The sequence below is a fragment of the Patiria miniata genome, unplaced genomic scaffold, assembly GCF_015706575.1.
Source record: "Patiria miniata isolate m_02_andy unplaced genomic scaffold, ASM1570657v1 HiC_scaffold_27, whole genome shotgun sequence".
Classification (NCBI taxonomy): Eukaryota; Metazoa; Echinodermata; class Asteroidea; order Valvatida; family Asterinidae; genus Patiria; species Patiria miniata.
Genome location: NW_024037066.1, coordinates 9,453,212 through 9,481,025, shown reverse-complemented (window position 1 = coordinate 9,481,025; position 27,814 = coordinate 9,453,212). Strand labels below are relative to the sequence as shown.

The 27,814-nt window shown below is 39.3% G+C and overlaps 1 protein-coding gene across 2 annotated transcripts; it reads right to left on the bottom strand.

Moving 5' to 3' along the window:
- Positions 1-124: 124 nt before the first annotated feature.
- Positions 125-27,315, bottom strand: LOC119734264 (putative E3 ubiquitin-protein ligase UNKL). 2 transcript variants are annotated; one of them, XM_038207655.1, is made up of 14 exons: positions 27,191-27,315; positions 26,878-27,087; positions 19,438-19,760; positions 18,258-18,417; positions 16,552-16,754; positions 14,758-14,873; positions 12,395-12,553; positions 10,783-10,924; positions 9,398-9,517; positions 8,151-8,371; positions 7,043-7,288; positions 6,492-6,587; positions 6,049-6,210; positions 125-4,572 (listed from the first exon to the last, which is right to left on the bottom strand). In XM_038207655.1, exons 1-14 carry the CDS (start codon positions 27,262-27,264, stop codon positions 4,396-4,398), a joined length of 2,409 nt encoding a protein of 802 aa, XP_038063583.1. In that variant the 5' UTR covers positions 27,265-27,315; the 3' UTR covers positions 125-4,395. The 2 variants fall into 2 exon arrangements, with proteins under 2 accessions (XP_038063583.1, XP_038063584.1); XM_038207656.1 differs by having other exon boundaries at positions 18,258-18,393.
- Between the last annotated feature and the right edge of the window lie 499 nt (positions 27,316-27,814).

The following is a 27,814-nucleotide window of genomic DNA, read 5'->3' as shown; positions in this document are numbered from 1 at the left end:
CTTTGTTAGAACGAGGGTTGTATTTCCTTCAAACAATTATCAATTAAGCAACTCTACCTAAGCCTCTTTAATTCTAAAAGTTAAAGGTGACACAATACAACACACAAGACAAGTCACAGACGTGTAAGTTTCAAATGTTGAGCAAATCTGGTTTTTTCCAGATGACGTTTTATTCAAAGGAAAAAAAGTTTCCCTGAAGACATTAGCAGTCCCTTTATATCATGTGTACCATAATTACACAAAAGGTCAAACAACCACGACAAATGCAATTTTAATAGTATTTTTTTTTCTTCCGCGGTTCGAGTTCCACCACATCCACTCCACTTGCATTTTTTTCTTTTCAATTCAAAAATAACTTCATTTTTCTCTCAAAGATTTAGAAGAAAAACGTTGAAAATATAAATGTACATTTTGTTTAACCGCATAGCTCTTAATGTTGTATACAATTAATTGGATTTGAATAACAGTAGACTTGTATAATTAGTCATTATATCTCCCTTCGCTCCTTTCGCTGGCTGGGGATTATTTTGCTGTAGACATCACCTAACGAAGACGCCACAGTGACATTTTAAAATGCTACATTAAACAGCTGCTATAAGTTGTAACTTAAAAAGACTTCAATCGTAATATCTCTACAGAAGATACACGAGTGTTACAGAAAGAATAATTTACACATTACATGACAAATGTCCTGGTATTTTCTACGCTAGATTGAGCGAATTGTAAGTCTACACGTTCAGTATGTAAGGAGTTATTTTTCTAATATTTTAAGATCACAAATTCTCCTGCTTCACAATTACAATCTGTGGTTATATCTGCGTTCCTGGAAAACATCAATCTCTTAGTGGAAGAACAATCAATACGCACAATCCATTTCCATTGAACTCAATGAAGCTACTGACAAATTTACCTTTAAAACAAAACACAAACTCTAAATACATATCCATTAATGAAAGATGACTATTTTAGTTATTCTTATGTTCTACTGAACTAAATAAGAAGTAGCTGAATGAACATAGATTACTGTCCGGTGACTTACAACTATTACTTTGACATCTTGGAAATATTCAATTCGGATTCTTGTTTATACAATATTAGTTTTCAGGGAACTGTTTGAATTTCGCCCCCATATAATTACAAAATTTCTCCTTCATGAGCAACAGTTTTTTTCGAACGTAAGTACGTAAAACAACGGGAAAGTAATACTTTTTTCCACATGAATCATAACGAAGTCATTTTCTTCAATATTTCAGTTTGAACCATGAAATTTCAAGGGATACTTAAACATTTACGGATAATAAATTGGTTGCTTTTACTTTGAGTTCATTGACAAATTTGGAAATGTTCGACTATAAACCCGACCAAAAGAGGAGAATTTTGTTTAAATTATTTTTTTTCCGGACTGCCTTAAAATGTAAGACATTTGAAGATTTTCCACTTCCATGGTAAATTAAGCCAATTCAAATAAGTCTAAAAGAAAATTAATATCACTGAATCATGCTAAATAAATGTCCTTGTAAAAATAAAACTAAAATCTATGAGAAAAGTACATTTAAAATGATTAGAAAACATATACTGTGAAACATCTTCACCAAAGAGATGGAAAATAACCTTGACATATTACTGAGAAGTCATTTCAAGGAACGCGCTTTTGACAAACTCATACTGGTGCCACCTGGACCCTAAAGTATGAAACAGTTAGGAAAACATCACAATACCAGAGGTGTCTTTATTCTCAAAGGAAAACAAATGTGCCTAGAACTTAAGAAACAATTTTGACTAATAGAGTTCTACAATGAAGACTGCTTCACTTATAGTTGTGGGCTCGAACCCTACTAATGTAGTATGCAGGTCCCCCCCCCCCCCAATATAGACCTTGACCAACACAAGTTGCTATGTAAAGGGGTCGTGAAATGCAGAAAGCTACATGGAGATGTGGATTGGAACCCCATTAAAATAGGTTTACTTTCATTCTTTGGGCACACTGTTCTAACACAATTACTAGGAAAAGATTTTCTTCAATCACTATGACACAGAAGTCCAACACCTTCACATATGGGTCATTCTATATACAGGGTGGCCCCCCAAAAAAGTTTACACTTTTTCAGACGCAGATTTCTCAAAATTGGGGAGACATATTGAAATTGCTTGTAAAATAATCCTAAACTACGCGGTCTTGGTGGCATATGGTGAAAATGACGCTGAAAATAATGCCTAAATTAAGAAATGACGTCCATTTTACATACAAATGGTCAAAAACCAGTTTGTCCACACGCATGTGTGAGATACAAGTGTTGTCATTGTTATGGCAGTTCCTTGTGCACGCAGTGCTACTGTTTTGACCACGTTTCATAAACAAACTGGTTTTTGACCATGTCTCTGTAAATGGCCATCATTTCTTAAGTTAGGCTTTATTTTCAATGCCATTTTCACCAAATGCCACCAAGACATTGTACCTTAGGAATATCTTAACACAATTTCAATATGTCTCCCCAATTTTGAGAAATCTGCATCTGCAAAAGTGTAATCTTTTTGGAGGGGCACCCTGTAGATTCTAAGGTGTGACATTCTTCCTGTACCTGTTACCCCAGAACTTTGTAATTTACCATTCAATAAGAATGACTTCAAACGAATTTTTATTTCTTGAGTAGGTTGGTTGCTATTGATAATCAATCTTGGAGGACGCCTGCCATTAAGGAGTGCATCCTTGGATGTCGGATGTAACAGGGCCAGGAAAAAAAAAAAGATTTTATTGCTTACATCAATACCCGAAACTCAATGGAAAAGCAGATTTGTAAACTTTGGACCCACTTTTTTAGCAATGTAAATTCGGTTGTTACCAACTAAAACCGTTTTTATACTCTCTTGATTTTACATCATATACATGTATTTCGATACATTCTACTATAATCAAAGGCTATAAATAGAAAAGAAAAAAAGGAAATGAGATTAATGCAACTGAATCAAAACAAAACAAAAACTTAATAATTCTTAACACCACAAATTTTTTTATCATGTCAAGTCAATATTCGACATACTCCACTTTAGGCATAGACTAAAGTTGTATAATTTCTCATAATATATTAGATTTACATCACCGATACAGCAACTGTGTTTAAGCACGAGTTACAGACACAAATGAATAAAAATGGTGCACAAACTTGATGCAGACTAGAATGGAACTTGTCTTTCATCCAAATATTATGTGCACGCCAGTGTAGACAGAAGAATCGCATGAATTTTTGAAATGCGGTTGTGATGAACAGAATAGAATATGGTATGTATATTGACGACGTATGTGATTGAGGTGAAGCACAACGGGGCACTGATACACTGCTGTTTGAATGTCGCAGGTTCAAACCCCACTCCAGTCAATTTCTTTGTTCAAATCAATTTCCTTGTTCGACATTAGGCTTGTGATTAATATAACAAGACAAGGTTTGTGATTAATAGAACAAGCAACCTAAATATATTCCTAGATCCTTCAAATCCACAGAAAAGTTTTACAGGATTTGGCAATATTAACCCTAACCTCCTGATTTGCAATGTAACAACTTTACATAATTTTACACAAACATGCTGTATTGTTTAAACAGATGAAATTATCTGGAAACACTTTTCAAAGAAGAGACAAAATAGTTTCCAATACTGCTATATATGAGTTGGTTAACAACTTAACATCCATTTCAGACTGATTTTCCAGCATCACATAAAACCAAATTGCAGGGGTGAAATTGTGGCAAAATGAAAAAATTCAGACCAAAAATAATCAACCGAGGATTTGATGGTCGCAGGGAAACCAGATCAACATAGGGTCTATGGTATACATGTATGTTTGTATTTGCCTAAGGGCATCCCTTCAAATACCCATTTCTTTTGTCCTATATAAACTTATAGGTAGAACACCTTTACTTATAGGTAGAACACCTTTACTGAAATCTGGGAAAATTGCGACAAAAAATCCTGAAATCAGGAAAAATCCTGACAACAAATCTGCAAAATTGAAAAAAATCCTGACAAATATCTGGAAATCAGGAAAAATCTTGACAAATCTCAATCCTTCAAATTTGTGTACTACTTTTCCAATGACAAGACTTTAAATCTAAGGAAACATTTGGTTTGACGTGACTCTGGGTCTCCAGTCTGTGATGGGTGTAAAAATGTTTAGACGTACACAATCTCAACAGCCTTACTGCCTATGAACAAAACCGACTACGAGAATCAGTAGAACTTGAAGGATAAGACCACTTCCAATAACCTCCTCTTTCCCATTAAAAAAAATGCCCTTGAGATTTACCAATTGGCTGCCTAGCCTGGCAATAAGATCAGTCCGTCATTTCATGCATTGCCAAATGCAACAAAAAAGCTCCTTGGGGTATGACCGTCAAGCTATGATCACAAGGGGAGCGCCACCGTGATTTTATTGGTGATCTGCATGTGGCAGACGGGACAGTTGAGCTTGTTGGAAGCGCAGGTGTCACAGAGTACCAGATGGTGGCAGGGGGATGTGGTTATACTACGTTCCCGGTCCTGGCAGATGCAACATCGCAAGGCCTCTTTGGTGTGTATTACCTGATGGGAAAAACAAAAAGAGGGCTTGAATATAGGGGTGTGCATTTACGGGTAGTTTGGGAATTGAGTACACAATTCGGGCGATTCACAAGTCAGTGCGCCACCAAGAGTTTGCCAAGGAGAGTTCATTTTCCCAGTGCATTGTGGGAGATGGTCGACAAATTTGCAGTGCGGAACATTTGAAATTGTTAGTTTTCCGGTCAGTAGTTTCGTAAGCGTATGATTCGAATATGTGTTCGCCCTTTTTTTTCTTTTAGTGTTTTTTCATGAGCCAGCAGAACGCTATGCCCCAATCTATAACAAAATTAGCTCAAGTTGTCTACTGACACTCATTCAAATGGACCGACTTGAAAAATGGACTCTCCATGGCAAACTCTTGGTGGCGCACTGCATTGTGAATCGCCCGAATTGAAAAAAAAAAAACCTGGGAATCCAGGTACCCTTTAAAAAAAAAAATTATTTACATCTGAAAAGTTTGCTGTTCACATTGTTCATAAAGGTTTGCACAAGTGTGTACAGTGAGCTGTTTAGTTTTACAGTGTAAATTGCATTTTTGCAAGTGCCAATTAAACGCGAATCTGTTTTGTCTTTCCATGTAGCCTGGTTTTCATTTGGAAAATTCCCCATAAATCACATTCAAAACCTTTCATTTTCATTGTCTGAGAAGTTACTAAGTATGTAAAGTTAACTACGGGTACTTGATTCTATAATCTGGAACCGGTTCCTGACATCAGCGGTTGGGTACTCAGGTACCCGGTTCCGATGCACAGCCCTACTTGAATATGTTATACACTTTTCAGGGGTGGGCTGATTATTCATAGGGAGTGAGTGGGAGTTTTACCCAATTCACATTTGAGAGTGTACACGGAAGTAGCTTCATACTATACCCCTTCATACTACACCCCTTACCCCTTAGGGTATTCTGGCTAGACACTCTGCAAAATGCAGCGATGTGTCAAAATGACAAGCCTGTTCAGTGCAGCAAGATCAATCTGGTAAAAAAACTCTCGAGGCCTAACTGCCTCAGAGTCTGTGGTCACCAACTGCAGCAGGATGCAACTGTAGCATTTAGCTGTCACTGTTTCAGAATTGGCACTTTATGCACGGCTCAATGCAGCAACTAGGTCCCACAGACTTTTACACCAGATGCCCTGTGTTGCGTCTGGCAGGGTTACGCATACACAAAATGAGTTCGGATTCTGTGCTACATTTTTACTATCTGCACTGTTTAGAATTGAAGCAATATGCATTCTGACTTTCAACTGTGCTAAAATTCAGTGTGGTCAAATCGATTCGGAGAGAAGAAAATCTACACGTTTGTGCACGGTTTATGCACATTTAAAATATATGAAGTCATGCATACTCTGCAGCTGCCAGTGAGCACATGTATCATGTTCCGCACCATGGACCTGTTGTGAGTGGTCATGGAGCACTGTTATGTGCTAGCATGTGAAAGGCAAGAAGCTGGATACTCACCCTATCTAACCTCTCTAGGTCTTGCCGTAGTTGGAACTGCATTTGTTTTAGACTGCTAAGGGGTAAACTATTTAAGTCTGCCAGTTTGCTGAGTATATGTAGGTGGGGCCCACCTGTCAGCCCCTCCATGTCGTGCTTTAATGACTTGGCTTCATTGAGTGCCTGGGAGCAAAGATAACAAAAAGAGATACGTTCAAGTTGTGATAAAGTGTCTTGCTTAGGGACACAAGCAGCAGGGTCCAGTGGCAGGGAATTCAACATTGATGCTGCTATGCCAGGGGATGTTTAAAAATTGCATTCACAGCCACATACTGCAAGGTTGTTTTAATGTTTTGCCTTTTCTATGGCCACCATCTATAATTCCTACCCTAATTGCAAAAAAGGACGGCTTCAAGAGATGCAAAACTGTTAAATTTCCAGATGAATTCTTGCCTTCCTCTCACCTCTTCTTTATACTGCATTGCTAGATGCTTCTCCTGTTCTGCAATTCTAGCTTTCTCACTGGATTCTGTGGCCTCCTTCTTCCATGCATCACATGCCTTAAAGAAAAGGAGGAAAAAGACGTTACTGGATTGTTGCAAGGTGAAGTCAACAGTAAGAGTAAGTTTTTCATTGTACAGGGTGAGTAAAAAGAATGTCCATTTTGTTAAGTCCTTGTATCCCACAAAAACGGGAAAGGTTACCAGTTTTTTTTCCATTCAGCCATCATTTGGTCTGGGTATTGACCACAGCCAGTACAAGTTTCACTAATATTCAGCCATGCATGAAAAGGATACAGGCCTGTCTCTGTGACTACCCAAAAACACAACCAAGGAAGAACCTGAGAAAGACTCGACGTTTTAGTCAGAGCCATTCAAACTCACATGGTGCAACCGCAAACCTACTCTTATTACCTGTATAAATTTAAGCAATGTGCAAATTAATGTAAAGCCAATATATTGGCTTGCCGTTTCCGAATGTCACATTTTGAGCCAAGTGTTAGCAAATGCCTGACCTGCTTGGCCTGGTTCCAAGACTCCTCCCACGTGTGCAGCTTGTTCTTCAGGGCGCCAATCTCCTCGTGCATCTTAGACACATCGTCACCGGTACCAGGGTTACCGACCACCGATGACGAGAGAGGTGACTGTGGCCCCCGTCCAGAGTGGCCGGGGTTGTCCAGTATCCGGCCCAGGCCCAGCTGGCCATGCTGCCGCATGTGTTGCGGGAGAGTGTTGGGTTGGCTCATGAAGGCTGCCGCAGCCTGAGGAAGGGAAAGATTAGCAGGGAAGAGGTTACAACATATACAAAACCATTAGGCCCCCGTCCAATGGGCACTTGGGTCAACAACACGTGTGCTTCTCCAATGCCACACAACATGATTCAGATGTGCGTGTCATACGTACATGTAAGTAACCATATAGTGTCTAAATTTTGTCAAATATTTGGTTTTTAAATCCCGGCTCAGATTAATCAGCACATCTAGGGAGGGGGCATAATGGAGCAAACTACTGAAAAGAGTTGCATTTGGTATGGCCACATCAAAAAAATAAGCCAGTGTCTCATCCCCGCCCACTTCCGTTTTCCCCTGTCCTTTTCTTCTTTTTTTTTTTAATTCATACATTTGCAATATATTTTGCAAATTTTGTCAATATATGGTCTTTTTATTTGTTGCAAGAAAATTGTAGCTATGTAGATACGGTGACAGCTCCTTCTGACATAATTTTGTATAAGCAAAAGAGTCGAGAAATTGAAAGAATCCATCCGCCATCTTGGTAAAAAAAGGCCGCCCCTTTCTTCTTTTTATCTCGAAAATTCGGTTGAGAAACTTTTTTTTTAAAGATGTGGTAGTGACACAGTCAGAATTTTGTGTCATGGAGGCCTTTTTGAGGATTTGCTATACTTAAGTCCTTGAGCAAGACACTTTGCCACAATTCCTCCTCTCAACCCACATTCCTTGTGTTCTTTCTGGTTTCTCGTGTGCACTTGTCCACAATCAGCTTGTCTGCAATGAGTTCTTTGGGACATTATTTGTGTGTGACTGTTAGGGGGTTATGTGTTCATGTGGAAGGCGTGCTTACTTGTTGATTCAAGGTACATGTTGTTATAACTGTTTCTACTGTTACCTGTTCAAACTGCTGCTGTTGTTGTTGCTGTTGTTGTTGTTGTTGTTGTTGTTGTTGCTGTTGTTGTTGCTGTTGCTGCAGGTGGTGTGGTAGAAATGACAGCTGTGACATAGGCGAGCTGGGACTATCTGTAACTGAGGATTTGTGATTGGGGCCGCTGCTGCATATGCTGCTGGCACTGCCCGGTATGCTGACTGGTGCTGAACTTCCATACCCTAAACCTAGAAATAAAAAGAACGCCAGCAGGTTACTTGTCCATTTGGATGTTGTCTCATTCGACCCAATGTTCATTTGAAGACTTTGTTTCCAAAACGCGATAAATTGCCATTTGGAATCCCGCCCTCTCCTGGTTGCTCATAGTCACTTTCGATGGCTAAATACAATCAAGCGAATAATGTAGTTATACAGTGTATGTTCTACAAACTTCATAACCGTGAACCTTTTCCACTTTTTCAAATAAATCTCTCACATTTTGAAAATAAACTCTTCATTTTTGGATTTGTTAGCTCCTAGTTTTCAACTGTCATGTTGCATAACAAATTTTTTGTGTGAAAAGGTGTAGAGACCTGGGCCCAATGTCATGGCTCTGCTAACCACAAAATTCCGAGCTTACGATCACCATTTTGTGATAACAACACTAGCAGAAAAATCCTGTGGTAACCCTGTAAGCACAGAATCCTCAGTTACGAGATGTACGCATGCGCAGAAGCCAAATCCTTGCTAACCCGTGAAATACGTTTACCGTAAGGATTTTTCGTTAATGGTAAGTAGAGCTCTATATTCTAACAACCTTATTTCAGGAATGCCAGTGGGCTCAAATATTTTGTCCACGATATCTGAAGTAGAAGGAAAGCATATTGGCAGCAATAGGTCTCTTTCAAATGACGTCACTTCCTATGGATTACCACGTGCATTGGCATTTTGGGCATCAAGTTTTCATGGCGCGCATCAGCTGCGCCGTGTTTCAAGAAATTTCGAGCAACACGCACACGTATTTAGAACATTTTGCACACTGTAAGCACAATGCACCTGATGGCCATGATGGCGTTGAACACTCAGTTGTAATTTTTCAAAAATGGCGTCCTATGAGAGATCTCTATATGTCATCGGAAAATAGGCAGAACATTCTGTAATTTTCATTTCGACAAGTGTTTCTTGAAGTCAAATTTGCTTGGCATTGGCTTTCATATATGTATGACGTATGAAACAGGTTCAATTTAAAGCTCTGGAACACGCCAAACACTCACTCATTGATAAATGACCTATACTAGCTACTGAGCTTGATATAGAGGACGTCTCGTTGTCTAATTCTTTCTCCAATGCTGCTACATCAATGTCCTCTAGATGCATGTCGTCCAGAGCATTTCCTGAAGAAGAACATTCAAAACACAATATATCATTATATCATAGAGAAATCCACTACTCGCCCAGGCCTATTCTGCACTGTAGACGTTACACTTTTCTGGGTCTGCAGGACACTTTACTTCAAGCGTCAAAGATCACGTCAACTATTTACTTGTTTCTTCAAATGTCATAGCTAATATACATGTATGTTCCTTGAAATCACCCAGAACATGCTTAATTGCCTGTTAAGCCCGGTTCATACTTCATGCGAAAGCGAATGCGAAGCGAATTTGACGTCATAAAACATTCGCTGCGAAATTCGCCCGAGTTGAAATATGTTTAACTTTTACGAATTCGCAGCGCGAATACTTGCCACGATGTCACAAATTCGCGTTCACTTTCGCTTTCGCGCAGAGTATGAACCGGGCTGAAGTCAATAAGTGCACAAGTTGATAAGGATCAGCACAAAACATGTCACAAAGACATCACTCTATAGTTCAAATCCTAAATAATCTGTCTCACTTTTGAAGAATCCTTTCCCACTTCTACCACTTCTATTGTTCATGACACTCTAGGAAGTTGTGAGCAAAATCATAGGACGATGTAAACGATCGAAACAATTCCACATTATATTATACCTCGGTGAAGGGCAAAACCTAATATTGAATTTCACATAAACTACGTGATCTAAAAGTTTTCCACTGAAGTTGATGTGAACACGTACTTCATGAAGTCTATTTCACTGACAACACAATATCTTTAACCCTAACCCCCTAGGCTCTTGCACTAGAAAGTATACCAAACCTAACAAATTTCAACAGCTGCATACAGGTCTGTAAGCACTGGTACCAAAACTGCCAAACTCCAACAGGCCTTGTACGGGGAACAGTACTAAACCTGCCAAACTCCAACTGTTGGAGTTTGATTGACTTGGTATGGATGGGCCTATGCATTGTCGAGTGATTGGATAGGGATGGTACCAAACCTAACAAAATAAAGCAATATGTACATGCACATTTGACCACAAGCTGTGCTGAGGACCGTGGGTGAGCATACCCACGAAGAAATGCCAGTGAACTCCAACGTGTTCGCAAATCTCATGCCCTTCTGCCCCGAACCTCACAAAATTCAACAGGGTCTCCCTGGGCCTTTGGTACCCAGTCAATCAAAGTCCAACACCAGCTGGCCAGTGTTCGGTACCAACCCTGCCAAAATCAAGCAAAACCCGCTGTTGGAGCTTGACGGGCTCAGGGTTGTTAGGGTTAAGACTGTTATCATTATGCTTTACCTAAAACTGATTCTACTGTGTCACTGGGTGGATAGAATGGTGTTGCTGTCGCAGACATTGTACTAGAAGCTGTGGGACTGGAGCTAGATATCGTCATTGGATGAACCATCGACGGTAAATGACTAGTTGGTAATAATGAGCTCTGAAAAGAAACACACATTACAAACGTTTAAAATTGAGTATAAAAACAGTTGGAGACTGTGGAGACACCACAAGCTTTTCACTCTTGACAAGGAATAAAACAAAAAGTCCATACAGGGTGAGTCAAAAAAAATGAAACCCAAATGTTGGGACAATTGTTTTATTGAAGTTCTGCATGTAGCACTTTCATAATCTAGGATATGATATGAAATATGATCAGAACCTTAAAACGGTGGTTGTGTTTAAAATTCTGTAACTTGAAAAGTGCAGGAGTGATTTGAATGATTCTTTTACTAAAAGAAAGCTTATGAATTGGGCTATCATATCCTAGATTTTGAAAGTGCTTCATGCAGAACTTCAATAAAACAATAGTCCTGACATTTTGGGTTTCATTTTTTTTTACTCACCCTGTATAAGCTAATGTGTATTGTTTCATCAGTTAATAGTTGGCTGCGTCCAAAATGGGCATTGTTGTCAATGGCTACGGCTATTCACTGTAGCCTTCCAATGGCAGAAATCAAAGCTGTAGTCACAAAATACCCTATTTGAACAAGACCATATTATATTACTACATGTATGCCTCATACATATTCATGACCGAGAGCCAAATTCTCACTGGTCCATTCGCCATCATGTGCCAGATGCTATTTTTGCTGCTTACCATGCTTACCAAGCGCGCTTGCGAGTATTTATGCACAGGGTAAATACACATGCGTAGTAGACAGACGCACGGGTTACCGAGAATATTCGGCAACTGAATATGTATGAGGTATAGTAAAACAAATATAACATGGTTTATTTCAGGTGGATAGTTGATATTATAACGCCTCACCCACAGATTCTGTGTCTTGACTGGCCGAGAGCGAGTCACATGTTACTTTCATATGTATGAGGTATAGTAAAACAAATATAACATGGTTTATTTCAGGTGGATAGTTGATATTATAACGCCTCACCCACAGATTCTGTGTCTTGACTGGCCGAGAGCGAGTCACATGTTACTTTCTATTTTTGCTATCTTTCTGTGCACGGCCAAAAGTACTTTACCCGTAGCAACCAAAGTACTATACCAGTAGCAACCAAAGTACTATATCCACGGCGCGGTATTTGTGTGCAAATGCATGCTGGTGTGCGCGTTGCACGTAGCGCGTATTGTTCCAAAGAGAGTGCGCCGCAGAGTTGGGTTCAAACATTTCGTGAAGGGGTAGTTTGGAAGAGAGAAATACATTTTCCACCCATTTTATATTGAAATTGAAGTTTATTTCAACTGTGTTCAGATTTAAATAATCTAAAATATTAAAACCAAGCAGAATCTGTGGGTGGGTGAAGTGTTATAAAACAAATATTGAATGCTTTATCTCGTGGTGAGCACAGTACTGGATGCCCAATAATTGTATTTCACTATCCCCATATTGTGTAACTATTGCACTGACAGGCAGTCCATATTTGCAAATTGCCCCGGAGTACTTACGAATGCCTCTTCTCTTTCTGACCCTGGTGCCCTAGGATACATGTTGTGATGCAGACTATCCGATGAGTAGTTACTGGAAGTGCTGTTGGAGCGTGGCTTGGCAATTGGTCCCGGTGTGTTGCTGGTTGCAACAGAAAATGCCAAATCCCCACTTGTCATCTGCATAAGAGAGAGGCAGGGAGTCAGGAGACCACACCTGTGCTACCTTGACTTCCTAACTGACTATCTAATAAAGCCACCCACATTACAACCTCGTGCCCCGTGGGTATGATCTTGCAGCGCCATGTTGTTTCCCATCATGCCTTGCGCGATCGTAACCCCTGGAATTGTGTAATTTAAATGTGCCAAAATACGGTACATTATAATTAGGGCTGCAGTTTATCCGTTTTACGTGCCGACGCCATCTTTAAAATGTTAAAAGTTGTGATTTTGAAGAATCAATCCTTTCAAACACAACATTTGGACGTTGTGTTAATTAGCAAAGATTTGTATTAAATGTACGTACCCCTTTCGTGCCTTTACAACCACAGATACAGAAGTTTTTTTTAGCGAAAAACGCGGCTGACATAATCCATATCGTACAGGCATCGCGACTTTTGAATCCTATTTTTTTTTCGTACGTGACGTTACGTGCAAAGCACGCGAGCGCATTATGGGGGCGCCCGGCGTGCAATCTCCGAAATGCGCCCGCAGTACGCTGTGAGTAGCCATTCAGCGTCATTTACGTCATCATCACAGCCAGGGCTTAGTGTAAGGAACGAGCACGCGCCCATGGAGTCGAGGCTGCCCACATTACTACCCTACGGCTTCCATTGGCGCACGTGTAACTGCAAGTCTTGGCACAGAAATACAGACGCGGCCGAAGAATCCAGAAGTAAATTTGAGCACGACCTTCCTCTGATTTGGTGATTCAAAACCAGTCGAGGGCCTGGCCGCCGACAATGGCCCAAACTGAGGGCAAGGGCCATTACCGGCGACCAGGCCCCTACCCGGTTTTAAACATCATGTTTATAGACCATGTTACTTGTATTTGAAATGAGTAGAGGCCTCATAGCCGAGTAGAGGCCTCGGAGCTGAGCTGTTAGAGCGTGGGGCTTCGGAGTGGAAGGCAGGAAAACTCTCTCACTCGCTCTGATGACCAAACAGTGAAAAAAATGGGTACCTGAATCGTTCAGGGAAGGTAAGACGGCGAGAGGAGAGGAGATGGGCACTGCCACTCACATACTGCGCCCAAAACACAGTGGGCCTCTAACATCCCACTGCCCGTACGGCAAGTAATGGCCATAGGATACCTTTACCTTTACCTTACTTGTAATGACATACCAAAGGGTAAAGAACAGGTGACCCAAATATTTATGCATATTTTGCATGTTATTTTGCTCACATTAAACAGTTTATGTCACCACTTTTACACCAATCCCATTTCAAGAGATACATAATACATAGGCAGTGCAGAAGAGAACAGTTCATTGTATGCTGGCATCACATGACCACATCCAATTTGTAAACAAACGTAACATGGTCCACAACTGCTCCATCATACTATTATCCACATTCATAAATACATTTTCGATTAAAAGCCATAAAAATTCAAAACGTTCACCAAACTTCCAACGATTTTGTTCAACCATTTTACTCTATGTTCAGGCCGCCTCTATGCTGAGCATCACGAGCACAGTGTCTTATAATAATGAAGATCATATCAGTGGTTCTCAAGCACTCAGTTGTAGCCGGAGTGCGCGGTACGTGCGCGCATATGGCATGGAGTGCAGCCATAGGACACTGTTTAAGACCGGTCTTAAACAATTGTTGACTGCTGTGATGTGGGATATAACATTTTGAAATATCCCACATCACAGCAGTCAACAATTGTTTTGTTATACCTCTGTCTTGGATTCTTTGGATTTTGATGTAAAATTCACGAAAACAAACAGCAGTAAACACAACAATCATGACAATCGAACGTTAACTTGCATGCATGTCGCTAGTTCACTGCTCCCACTCATGTGTGAACACATGGTGAAAATAGCGCGGGTACCAATGATACAAGCGTTTCACACCCTACGTACCGTACGTACAAAGTCATAGCACACTCCCTGTGGGATATCACATAATGTGACAGGGTGCCATGACTTTTTATAAACTTAATACTTGGTCATTCTAAGCCATGAAAATACAGTATTCAAGACAGCTGAGGTGTAAGGAAAACATTTGGTAAACCTTCTCAGGTATTTATAAATGTCAAGTTATTCTGGTGCAGGAGGCACAGCCAAAGCAAGAGACGAAGCAGTACTTGTGGGAATACCCCTGTGTGAATTCAAACATACATAAAAAAATACACTGTGCTAAGAATGTACTCCTACCTGTTGATGTAATGATGTACCCAGGGGACTTCCAATAATTGCCGAGGTGCTTGTTGATGTAAACTGTGGAATAATACTCAGCTCCTCGCTGAATTCTCGATGTGTTGTCATCTCCTCTGTTTAAAAAATACATCACATCGTACGGTTATTAACATCATTACTTCTTGAGGAATATCAGCTTTAAATTGAGAAAGATCAGATTACACAAAAATCATCATCTCTGGGAGTGATGAGGAGTTAGGAGAGACTGGAAAATCAACCAACCACCAATAGATCTACATGTAAAGAACAACTTATCACTGCAAATTGAAACTGACTGAAAGTGTCCCTCGTAAGAAGTAAAGGCTCTAAATTGCTCCAAGGTTTACAACGAATCACTTTTGTTTTCCATTTGGTGAACTTTGAAAAAAAAACAAGTGTACAAAAATTGCTAAGTGTGCAGCAAGATTCAACATTATTACTTAATCAAGGGACCAAAATTTTAGCATTCGCATGCGTAATTGTACAAAATCACCAATATGATTTCTCTGATACTTTCCCCATTTTGTTTTACTATACTGATTTTATTTCAAATTTGACTGACATGATGCCATCTTGATCCAGCAACAAACTCGACCGTTCACAATGGTAAAATGATCATCCTGTTTACTGCAAACAGCTGGGACAAACATTCAAATTCCTTTATGCTATTCCCGAATCAACTAGATCAATCAAAACTGGATCTTGTGAGATTCAGCAGGTCAAGCCATAATCTACCGGTACATGCAAGTACATTTTGTATACAGGTTTTGAATTCACTGAAAAATTGTTTGGATTGTGAGGCGTTCCAGCAAAACGAGACAGAACTGGACACAGGCCGTAGTGGAAAGAAAACGCAAAAAAAACCTGAATTGGGGTGATTTTTTTCTTTGATTTTCAGATTTACTGATATTTGTAATACTTGATATGTGTACTACACATGTTTTAAAAGCAACAGCATACAGATCGTGGAATAAAAGCGTTTGTAAGGAAAAGCCATTTGTTCAAAGATGAACACTCTATCTCATTGTAAGTGTATGCGTGATTCGCCTGCGCTCTGGCAGAACACACATAGGCCTATGGCTCCAAGAGAACATACCACTTGTTTGCTACTTCTGGTTCTAATGCTACTCTGTGTGTAGTGGGCGTGCTTTATGTTGAAATGACGTCACAATTACGCACCGATACCCCATTTCCAGTGCAAATGTGTATACAATTCCTCTTTGATTGAGCTGATTCCCTCAAAACAAACAGATTTAGCATTGTCATTACATTTGATTTGATTACCACAGTAGATTGCCGAGTAGTATAATAGGGGTGTACGTGGCTCAACCAACATCAAAATAGTGTCCCCACCCCCCCGGCAAAAACAATGCCAATTTTGCTTCTGCGGCCAAAAAATTTGGGCATCATTTTAAAAAAAAAAATTTAACTTCTAAAATTGTGAGGCCCCCCCCAAAAGCCATATCTTGTGTGCCCCACTGGCGTTATTTGCCCGCGCTTTGCCAGAACACGCATATGGCTCCAAGAGAACACACCACTTGTTTGCTTCTTCTGGTTCTAATGCTACTCCATGCCTAGTGGGCGTGCTTTATGTTGAAATGACGTCACAATTACGCACCAATACCCATTTCCAGTGCAAATGCGTACAGAATTCCTCTTCGAATGAGCTGATTCCATCAAAACAAACAGATTTAGCATTGTCATTACATTTGAGCCCTCCAAAAGAGGCAAACATCCTTGGCAGGGGATTGAAGGAGAAATCGGCCCACTCACGGTCTACGTGCGCAAATGCGCAGAAGGGTCCCCTGGGGCAGTTGCCCGTCTGCTGCATGTCGTTGCACTTTGTGGATTTGTAGATCTCGGGGTGGAACTGCTGTTCCGTCCGTGTGTGGCAATAGGGGCACTGGTCCCCCTGCTCACAGTTCTCTGGCTCACCCCACTCGTCGGTCAGTTTGACGTTAGGGCAGGGGGTTGATCTGTTGGGAGAAAAAGTCTTAAGGAATGACTAAAACAATTTCTTTGAAATTTGGACGAACAGGTTTCTCATATTCTTCAACACTTGCTGAATTTTCTGATTGAATCAAAATGACAGATACTTTTACCATACAGTGCATGAGAGCTTAATAGGTACAGGTGTTTCAACCATTTGCATATTAATGATGAGGAAATATGGGTTTAAAGTAAGACATTAATTACACACGATGCTAGAAAGGAGTGCATTTTTTTCTACTTTTTTCTGCGAAGTTGTACTTCAAACTGCAGGCATGCAACTGGGAATTTAGAAAAAAACGAGAAAATTCCAAACCACACATACACTTTGTACACTGTTTTTCAATTTGTAATGGCATTCATGAGAAGTAAAAAACAAGGCAATCAGCGGATCTAAGGAGAAGTTGCATGCCTGATACTGCAGTCTAAAAGACCAGCACGATATCTGCATTCATTTATTCCATTTCTTTACCCAGGGTATGCCCAAACAGTTTAAAAACTGGTTTCCATTGGGGCCCTGCATGCATAACAAATTATTGAATAATGTTAAGTAAAACTAATCTCAAAAGGAAAAGTACATTTCTGAAACATACAACAAACATAAATATAATTTACAAATACAAAAATTTCAGAAATATTACAGAAATAAAGCTATATTCACCAGACAAGTTAATAAGGCATGAAGTCACGAATTACTGATCACGGGCATGGGAAAAAAACCCGCAAAAAAACCTTTCCCGATCCGGCTCCAAATTAATACTGTGCCAACCAATTACCGTAAATTAGTAGATCAGCGCATTGTGAACCAGTGTGTTTTTTGGCAGAAGCATCACTAACTGATGGCTTTGCGTAGCTCTAAATTGGATGTACCTAAGGATCTATGATGGCATGAAATCTGACGTTCAAAAAAAAAAAGTCAGTGTAATGTCTACAAAACAGAATGCTGAAAATGGAGGAAATAAATAAAAAATCCTATTTAATAGGGAAATTATCATGCCATGTACCGGTATGTAAAACCAGTGACAAAAATGTATGCAAGGAAATGGTACATGTACTTACACTACAAAAGTATGTGAAAGAGCGAAGGTTTTTGCAATCAGAATGCTGGGAATCAAGTAAAAGTAGCAGAACCTCAACCTTAACCACCCCAACTCCATCAAAATCCACCCCCCCCCCCCCCATTTTGGTAGATTTTGGGGGACTTGGTTCAGGAGGCCTGGCGTGACTAAATATTGATGGAGTATGATGGACTTGGGCCTAATGGCCTGAAGCAGTGCTAGGGGTATCCGATTGATTTTACCTAGCTTCCTGTACTGCTATTGTGATAAAAGCCATGTGTAGCAAGTGCACGGATGTCAACCAGTGGGTCAGTGGTGGATTCCATTATGTCATGTACAGTTTTGTATTGGACGCACAGTGATTGATGGATTTTGATGGGCTTGGTCCAGTTCCTTGTATGAGATGCGAGGGAGTTAAGGTTAATAACAAACCTGTAACGAAATTTGCGGGGACTTCTTCTCCTGTCCCTGGTATTGTGGTAATGTGGGCAGGCGTAACCTTGGCGACAGAGACGCGGGGGCTTCTTGCACGGGTCCGTCTTGTAGTTGGTCAGGACAAAATTGGTGTCTAGAGTTGGAGAAGGGGAGGTGACTTTTAACGGCCACAAAATTGTAGACTGGTTTAAAAATCAAGACTTTGAAGACATGAAAAAAAAATGGGGCATGCAGGCCTGAAAGTTTCCATAAAATGTAATCAAATTTTAACTAGAAAGCACTCAGAGAGCTCAAACCTCTGCCAAGGTTAAACAATTTCCCCGCCATATTGTCAGTACAACCCAAAAAAATACTCGCATAAATGGTGAAGAATCCTTAAAACAAATCCTGGATCCAGACCCAGATCCCTTCCAAAATCTAATCGATTTGTACTTGTGCCAAGGACAACCCTTAACATTTTGTTCATGCTAATCTGTCCATAACTTTTGAGTTATCTTGTTAACAGACAAACCAACAAACCAACCAACCAACAAAATCTGATGGAAACATAACCTTCTTGGCAGAGGTAATAACCAATGCACCAAACATGGTTAATGCACAATCTTTGTTACATATGGTTTTTTTTTAATATTTGGTTCGCATTCCACTATTTGATTGGATTTTGGAAACCGGATATTCGAAACCAACTTTTAAAAAATGAGAAATGTGAAACGAGCCAATGGAAATGTCTAGAACATCCCCCAATGTGCTCCATGTTCTCTGATTGTGACCGTAGTCATTTGCTAATGGTCTTCTGGGTTCAATTAGAATAGCCCGCTCTGTCGACTGATCAGAGAGTTCCCATTCATTTTTTTTCAGCATTAATAATAAGCGCTGGTGTGTTTTTGTAAAGGCCCGGCAGTCAATGAATCTCACAAACTATACCCAGTCATCATGGAGGGCAATGCATACAGCACATCACTCATCAATTTTTGTTGGCGTGACTGTATGAGCTGATTGGAAACTTCTGTTGAAATCAGATTTTATTCTTTTGAAAAAAACCCCAGGATAAACAGATTTTGAAATCTCTGAATTCTTCTATGACATAAGAGGTCAGCAACTTTTTTTTGGCAAGGCAGCTCCGTAAATTCAGGCCCAGTTATAGAAGTACATGACTAAAATGAAGAACTTTTTATACCTCCCCATCTGGGATCTTCTATAAACGTCGCCTTGTCTTTCTCTGATATAACAGCAGCGATATTACATAATCCCATCCCTGTCCCGTTCGAAGGCTTCAACATCTCCGACAGCACTGGCAGGGGATCCTGCTGGGCCATGACTTCACGGATGTCGTACACGGGCTGGCGTAGGTCGTGGGGGCCGTGGGCAAACGCACAGTGGGGGCCGTTCTTCACGCAGTTGCCGCGTGCGTCGGTTTCGTGGACGCACGTGCCCGTCTTGTAGTAGCGCAGGTGGTAGCGTCTTTCTGTGTCCCCCGTGGTGCGATGCAGGTAAGGACATCTGGAAATGGAATGACAAGGGCGGATACAACGCGGTGTGTAACAATTGCAGGGCTTGAATTTTGAGTTAAAATGAGAAATTCAGTGATTTCAATAAAAATTAAGATTATTGAGTAAACATGCACATTTGAGTGGGAATTAAAGGGAACTGATTTCAGTCAACAACCATGCATAAATGGGCAAAATATAAACAAACATAAAGGAATGAAAATATTTAGAAAAGACCAAACAAGCATAGATAGGGCGCATAGATCCTGTCCAAATACAAAAAAATAGATGCAAATGCTTTTTTGATATTAGTTTTTTAATAATAATAGGGCTTATCAAATGCCTTTCTAAAACCACTCTTCAAATTGCTAGTAAACGTTCTGCATTGCTTAATTTTTTTCCTACACCTGTACATGTAACTAGCATACTTGGCATATCCTACCTATCTACCGTCAACAAAAATATTTGCACAATCTACCTGTCCCGCCATGTACTATGTCTTGACAGGTTAGGTACAAAAGTCACGATATGCAACTTGTACAATGTACATGTTTATGTACATTTTTAAAACAATTTAACAGGCAGTAACACACACCAACAATAGAGATCTGCGATATTCTAAAAACGAAAACTGAAAAAGTATTAATATTATAAAAACAATGTATGTATGTATGTAAATGAAATAACAGACATACATTGTACACATATAATGTGTAGATTTCAGTTTAAAAAAAAATGATGCCAAAACAAATACACACAGTGCCATAAACACTCCCCATCTCCAAAAATAAAATTAAATGTCGACCCCAAAGCGAATTCTGATCAAGCTAATACAAAGCACAACAGTAAGAACGCAAAATGCATTGGTTGTCAAAACGTCAGGGCAACCCCATTCAAAATAGCAAGTATTCACTTGCCCTAGTGAGGTCAACATTTGTTTGGGACTTGGCCAAGTGATGGTTGAATCAGTTTGCTGATAAAAGCACAATGCATCCACACAGTGCACTGATGAGTGACGTACCGGTACAGGTACGGTCATGTTACATGTATGTATGCAACTTGTTCAGTTTTATTCTCCAGATGTGTACAATACTACCATGACTACTGTAAAATGATTTCTGCTATTGTTTGGATGAGCATATTGAACAATTGACAACAAAAAGTCTTGGACAATGAGGCACAAAGGTACATGTACATGTATAGGCATAGGCTTACATACATGTATACATACGTAGAATACATTCACCAATATTGTGGACAATATTTCTTTAGTGCAAAAATTGAGCAGTAGTGAACAGCTGTAAAGGATTGTGCACATTTGGTGCTGTTTGGACACGATTCTTTGATTACTGAATTGTGTGCTCACATTGGGTTAATTGTTCACATGTCAGATGGTAATTTGAAAATGCTCATTACATGTATACACAATGTATGTGTTCATGTATTACCTCGCCCAATAAGGCCTTAAACTTAAACAACATGCTGTATTATAGTTTTCTAGATGAGTACATTTTGATTAAACTGATGTGAAATCCAATGCAAAGTTCTGACTTCTATAGATTTTTATAGGAAAATTAAAGCCACTCTTCTGTTTTGGAAACACTGATATATCCATCGCACCCCCCCCCCCCCCCTCCAAAAAAAAAGGGAGCTACACAGAATTTTTTGAGCGTGATGGCAAACATGTAACGGCTATTCCTTGACAAATAGTTCATTATCACCACTGGAGTAAAAATTGTGCATATAAAGAATACTACAACGAATGAAAGCATGAGTGCAGAAAAGTTCTCAAGTAAAAATGGAGTTAGCACTGCCGATGAATTCATGCTTTACTAATGACAGGCCTGATCAGGGTCAGTGTGCTTTAGGTCAATATTATCGCAAGTTCAGTGATATTGGTTAATCAAGAAACTTCAGGAAGTACAAAAATGTACATGGTCAAAGTTATGTACACGAGGGTTATAAATAAAAGAATCTGAACCGGTGAAGAGTAAACTGATCATTATGATGAGCTTGAAAGGCAAAACTTGATTTCACTTCCTTCTCAAATCCCTTTTATCATTATGGATGCTACGCCATAAAGCCAGGCATGCATAGTAAATGTAACGCGTACGTTTGGTTGTGATCATCATGTGATGTGAAAGAGCCTGGCCCAAGTGTTTCACAATTATGCTCGTTTAGGTCAATGAAGGGAAACTGTTTGATTTGTGTAGCTCTGTTCAGAAACTGAAATAAGATACATGTAAACGTTAAATAACAGTAACTGTCATGATGTGTTGTAATGGTATTTGTTAACGTCATGGTCGAAACAATTTAGTTTCATTCACGTTATTCCTTTCATGTAGAACTGATAACTTAATTACCAAAAGTTGAAAAACAAAATAAAGTCACCTATTTCTTTCCTGAAAGTGATATGGAACTTAAAATCAACTACTTACGTACATGTCTTATTTATACACCTACAATGTATACATGTACTTTGCAAACATGTGGTTTTCGCTTTAAAAAAAAAATCATGGGAAAAGCCTTCCAATCATTCTTTCATTTTAGGAAACTTACAAGGAACAAATTACTCTCCTTTGAAAAATATTAATGACAAGTTTGATTTAGGATCTTGTCATTATATTTTTAACAAAATAGGATCATCTCCTGATAACCTCACAATGACCCCAACAATCCCCTGTCTTATGAGTGAGCCAATTCGGTCTGGCAAAAAAGTTTGTGTTGACATGTCTAAAGGTTGAGATAAAAATTTGTAAATTGTCTGCACCTGGCAGTAATCTAATTCTGCTGTGATTCCTATTCAGGGTCACAATCTTCATGGATTTTACTTAGTGAAGATTTTTTTTTTCCCTGGCAGCACTGCTGCCATTCATACTTGCACTTCCTTTCCATCTGCCTAAATTCAAGGTCAGGAAAAGCTGCATCTTCTTTTTTTCCCCCCTAAAAAGTAACAGCTGGAAAACAGTCATGGCAAGCAAATTAAAATCACTTCCAACGATGCTTATGTGTACAAGCAGTAACTTTACAAACTTAAGAGAAAAATCATGACTGTTAGGGTTAAGAACTCCAGAATTACTTGCGAAGAACATTGGGATTCAATCGGTGAAATCAATGAAGATTACGTACATGTGTACAGTATGTGGGTTTTGTGATGAAGGGAAACCAGAAATAAATTGGTACAGAGTCTATTTCCATCATTCTGGGTTTCAACATGTCAACTTTTGGTAGCTGTAGGCTGTGTAAATATTAACTTACAATTCCAATCAATGTTCTGTGTGCAATGGTGTGTACCTAATGTAAACAAGTTCATATTATCTGAATATAAATTGTTGAAAATAAAGGCTTATAAAAATTTGTAAACCCCTATAATTAGTATTCATAAATACCTCAGACAGTTTAGCCATTCCTATTGGTCGAGAGCCCGTCACGTGGCCGGTATTAAACGGATGATAAAGACATGGCTAGCTGGTCTTAAACACTTTTCCAGTGTCACAATAAAATTTGGACTCCTAAAAATCCAGTACCTCTTATCGTTTCATTGGTTGAACGTTCACAATCCTCACGTAGGCATGCGCAACACTACCAGGGAGTTCGAATTTTATAGTTCTAAATTCAAAACGCAACGCGCCAGGTGCGTTCTGCGCGACATCGCATAGAACATGATACGTGCGCGTCAATCTCCATAAAAGGGTTGTTTTCATCTTACTCGCCAGCTGAACACTCCATTATTTTGCAGGAGGGATGATTCAAAAAGCATAAAGTGAATTTGTTGAACAAAATCGGGATGTTTTGAACGAATTATATGATTTTATTTTAACGAAAAGGTATTTATGAATGGGAATAAATATGTACTCCGTCGGTATTTATCACTCTGTTTAATACCACTTAGAGTCTGGGTGCTGATAATTACCCTCGCCTCCGGCTCGGGTAATTATCAGCACCCAGACTCTAAGTGGTATTAAACAGAGTGATAAAAACCTCCGGAGCACACATTTATTCCCTTATTAAGGCCCTCCCGCAACCAACCTGTCACACCACCCCATCCGGCCATCCCCAAGTGCAAAAAAATGACTACCATGATTGTTATTGGATAAATCTTGTCTATTTACATGCAGATCTTAATTCTACAAGCTTTTTTTCCATTTTGATGTCTTTCACACCATTATATACTGGGTACCAAGCCACAGACTATATCAATGTGTTGGTCTATTCTATTTAAAACAAAAGATTCACACTGCAAGTGCAACCATCAATCAATTTACTGTAGTCTGCTCACAAGTGTCACAATAAAAACATGTACAATGTATGTCAAATCAACAGGGGGAAAAAGGGCTCCAATCAACAACATATCATTAAGAGTTCATAATGCAAACAATCATCTGATGTACATCTACATGTACATCAGACGAGAATGTGAAACCATGACCAAGAAAACAATATTTGCTGAATATGTTCATCATGTTTGGTGAATTTCAGTGTATAAAGCCTACATTTGATTTGATGTTAGTGTTGTTATTGAAATTTGATTAAAGCAACAAAGATATTATGGTTAAATTCTCTCTAGAGATCTGGCTCATCAAAATCCGTATGGTAAAATTTTCCATCGTAAAAGGTCTATGAACCATGGACTACATACAATTTTCGTTTAAAAATAGCTGTTTCAATAACGCATCTTGGTATCTTCGATTATCTAATTAATTTACGTTTAAAATTATATAGGCCTACCTTTCAAGCAAGAAACAAAATTGACAATGGAAATTTCAAGAAAACTCCAAAATTAAAATACATCGAATGAGTAAACACAAAATAAGTTATATCACATCCCATGAAAGCCATATGGGACTAAATGCTGCTCTGCTATAGTCCATGTGTGAAATGTACGTACTTGTGCATACCACATGTACACGTGTACATTAAAGTGGGAAGTACGTGTGCTTAGAAAGTTGTGTCCTGTAGGACCCGATTTCTTGGAAATAAAATGCATGACCTGTTTCCAAACTAAAAATGAAAGTTTTTCACTTAATCTTTTCCAAGTTGTAGTGAAAAATTGAGAGGTCTACATGTACATGTATTGTAAAACTAGGTCAGTATTTTCAATATTTTCGGTGTCTGAAAATATTTTCCATCACTTCGTCCCTGGGATAAAGCAGGTTATTTCTTAGTACATGTAAATTTGTATACCCTGGTCAAGGAAAATTTATTATGTGTGTTTTAATACCTGAGCTACAAACTTTGTAGTCAGCTCCATTTTTCCCAGAATAAAAATATTCTGGTTAGTGACCTTGACCTCAAAGTTTCGCACAGTACAAGCAAAAAGGCACAACATGTAGCACAGGAGTGCACTGTAGTTTTTGACCTATGGCAGATATCAGCACCTAGTGTCTTCTTATAACTGAGTGCCATGTATACAGCAAATAAAAAATTTGCTTCAACAGGGAGAAGGTGGCAGTTGAACTTCTCAAAGCAGTTTATGAACAACTTCTCATGATTTGACTAGTACATGTAAGTACATGTACATACAAAATGTATGCTCTAAAATTGCTCTTCTGCAAAAACTGAGACAGAGCCATTGACAATAATATGGTACTGATGCTATTTCACTGAGACTGAATACACTTTTTGGATCATGATACTTGAGTAGGTCACTTCTGCTAACTTCAAACAGATGTTAATCTCATAAAGTGTGCTGTAAAAAAAGTGTAATATGTGCGTTCCTTTTTGCTGTCGTTCACAAATGGTATATTAAAATAAAAGCATGATTGTTTTCCCATAAATTCCATTAAAATTTCATTTAGGAAATGGGTAGGGGTTGGGCATCAGTAAAATGTTCCTTAGTTTAATATGTCGAGACTAAAATGGGCAAAAATGAATAAATTCTACACATTTTAGTTACTAGGAGAGATACAAACAAATGCACAAAATGTTTTAAGAAGCATATGAAATAAAGGTTTATCTTAGCCTAGGCGGCATTCCAAACCATGGAACAAAGACAAAGTTCCTCTCTAGTTCCTCTTTTACATGTAGCCTAAATCTAAGCATGAGTTAATGCAGTTTTGTTGTACCTGTGTGTAGACCAAGCAATATGAAATGAATACTGAAAGCAAAGGCAGAACTTCACACTGTATTACATCTAATTTGTAATGTAGGCCTATGTTTTTTATGCAGTTTTTTTTTCAAATTGCCATTAACAATGATTAAAACTCCCTAGGCCTTTTTGCTAGGATGTAGCCTCAATCCTGCAAAATCCTCCAATTGGCCTCATGGAAAAATAGCATATAGCCTCAATCCTGCAAATTCCTCCGCTATTTCTTGAATATGGTTCATGGAGGGATGACCACTGCCTGAATCCTGCAAAATCCTCCGGCTATGTGTCAATAGGCTGAGGCAGAGGCAGTGACATCCTGGAGCAGTGGGGAGGATGTCAAGTATAATCAAGGACTAAATTTATGCACGGCTGAGCATAAACAACACAAGGTCCGGCCCAAGACCTTGACACAGTGCGTACTCCGAAATCAGCAACGCACTTTTGCCATGTAACCTCAATCCTGCAAATTCCTCCAATTTGCAAAAAGGATTTTGGAGGATTCAGGGCGGTTAGGGTTAACAAATAAGTAAAGTGAAAACTTGCTTGCAAATTCAATGTCTTCTTTTATGAAAATTATTTGAATTTATCTCATTACAGTTTTATACCCACAAAGACGCCAACAAAATATGCCCACTTTTTAATACACTCCACGATCTGACATGACAACCCGTGTACCCAATGCAGTGCCAGTGCGTGCACACACATACGGACGTGCACGGCTACACGTACACCGTAAACACGGTAAAACGCGTGCATCATTCGCGGTTAATCTCTCATTAATTTCTACCCCTGTAAAACTAAAACTAAATCAAGGGTACCCACATAACATAGACACACACCACCTGTCAAACCTAGGACAACATTGTCTGTATTTTCAACGGCAGTCATGCTTGTTTAGTGTCAGATTAAACGCATGGGAAAGCGCAAGTTTTTTGACACATTGTCAACAAGTTCAAACCAATATGGCGACGGGTACATACGTGCGAGGAAAAAAAGATGTAAACATTCAGGGACCCCGCTGACAGAAAGTTTTTAAACTTACTCTTCGTCCTCCGGGCAGAGGCCTGTGGTTTCGTCGAACTTGGTACAGTATATATCCGGGCTGTAGTTAAAAGTTCCATCCCGTTTTCGAACGGGTCTTCGCCTCCGTTGGTTCAAAAAATGCCAGTGAAAACATGTAAACGGACGATGGTTGGGACACTTGTGATGCAGAAACTCTTGGCATTGCTGTGTACGGAACTCCTTCAAGTACCTTCAAAACAATGGACGCAAACCGCATTAATTTGTCGAAATTCAACTAAAATCACACAAAACCCAAATCTATGATTGACAACAACACGAGTACAGGTACTTACGTGTAATGAAAGGGCTTCTCTGGTTGTGCAGACACGTTAGAACCCGAACCATTTTTCTGCTGTTCGGACGGCATTTTTGGATGTTGTGGGGAAAACTACCCTTTTGCCCGCGCGGCGTCTCTGCGCATGCTCGGTCAGATTACATACGGGCGTTGACGTCATACCTCATTTGCCTATGTTGTGATGAATCAAATCTTGTCACGGGATTCCCCGTCTCGTCTTTACACAACACAACAAACCAAAAGACACAGAGTGCACCTTGAAAACATGTGTGCTTTTATTGATTTCCTGGGTTTTTTTACACCTTAAGCCTTGATAGTGATAAACGATTGATATGTTTCTTAAAATTGGAACAACATTTCAATTCTGGCAGTGGCAAGCTTTTTTTTTTGTTCTTGATAAAAGAAGTGAAACTGACGTCTTAAAAATATGATTTATTGATGTATTCAATTGTGGTCCTCCATGTGTATACTGAGTGCCATTTTCAAAGGGAGAGCAGGGCGAGACAAAAATAATTCAGGTTTCATGAAAACATTGAATTGCTGTTTTTCTTATAAAAACAAGGTTACCAAAATTAAACAATTCAATTAGCGAAAATAATCCCAAAAAAATATGTTGGCTATC

Bases quoted from the DNA above. Each gene is read 5' to 3' on its own strand.
- LOC119734264 (XM_038207655.1), bottom strand. From the start codon at position 27,264: ATGCCGTCCGAACAGCAGAAAAATGGTTCGGGTTCTAACGTGTCTGCA. The intron at 9,518-10,782 runs GTAAAGCATAAT...GTTCTTCTTCAG, and splicing joins CACAGTAGAATCAGTTTTAG to GAAATGCTCTGGACGACATG. The intron at 6,588-7,042 runs GTCAGGCATTTG...CTTTTCTTTAAG, and splicing joins CTTGGAACCAGGCCAAGCAG to GCATGTGATGCATGGAAGAA.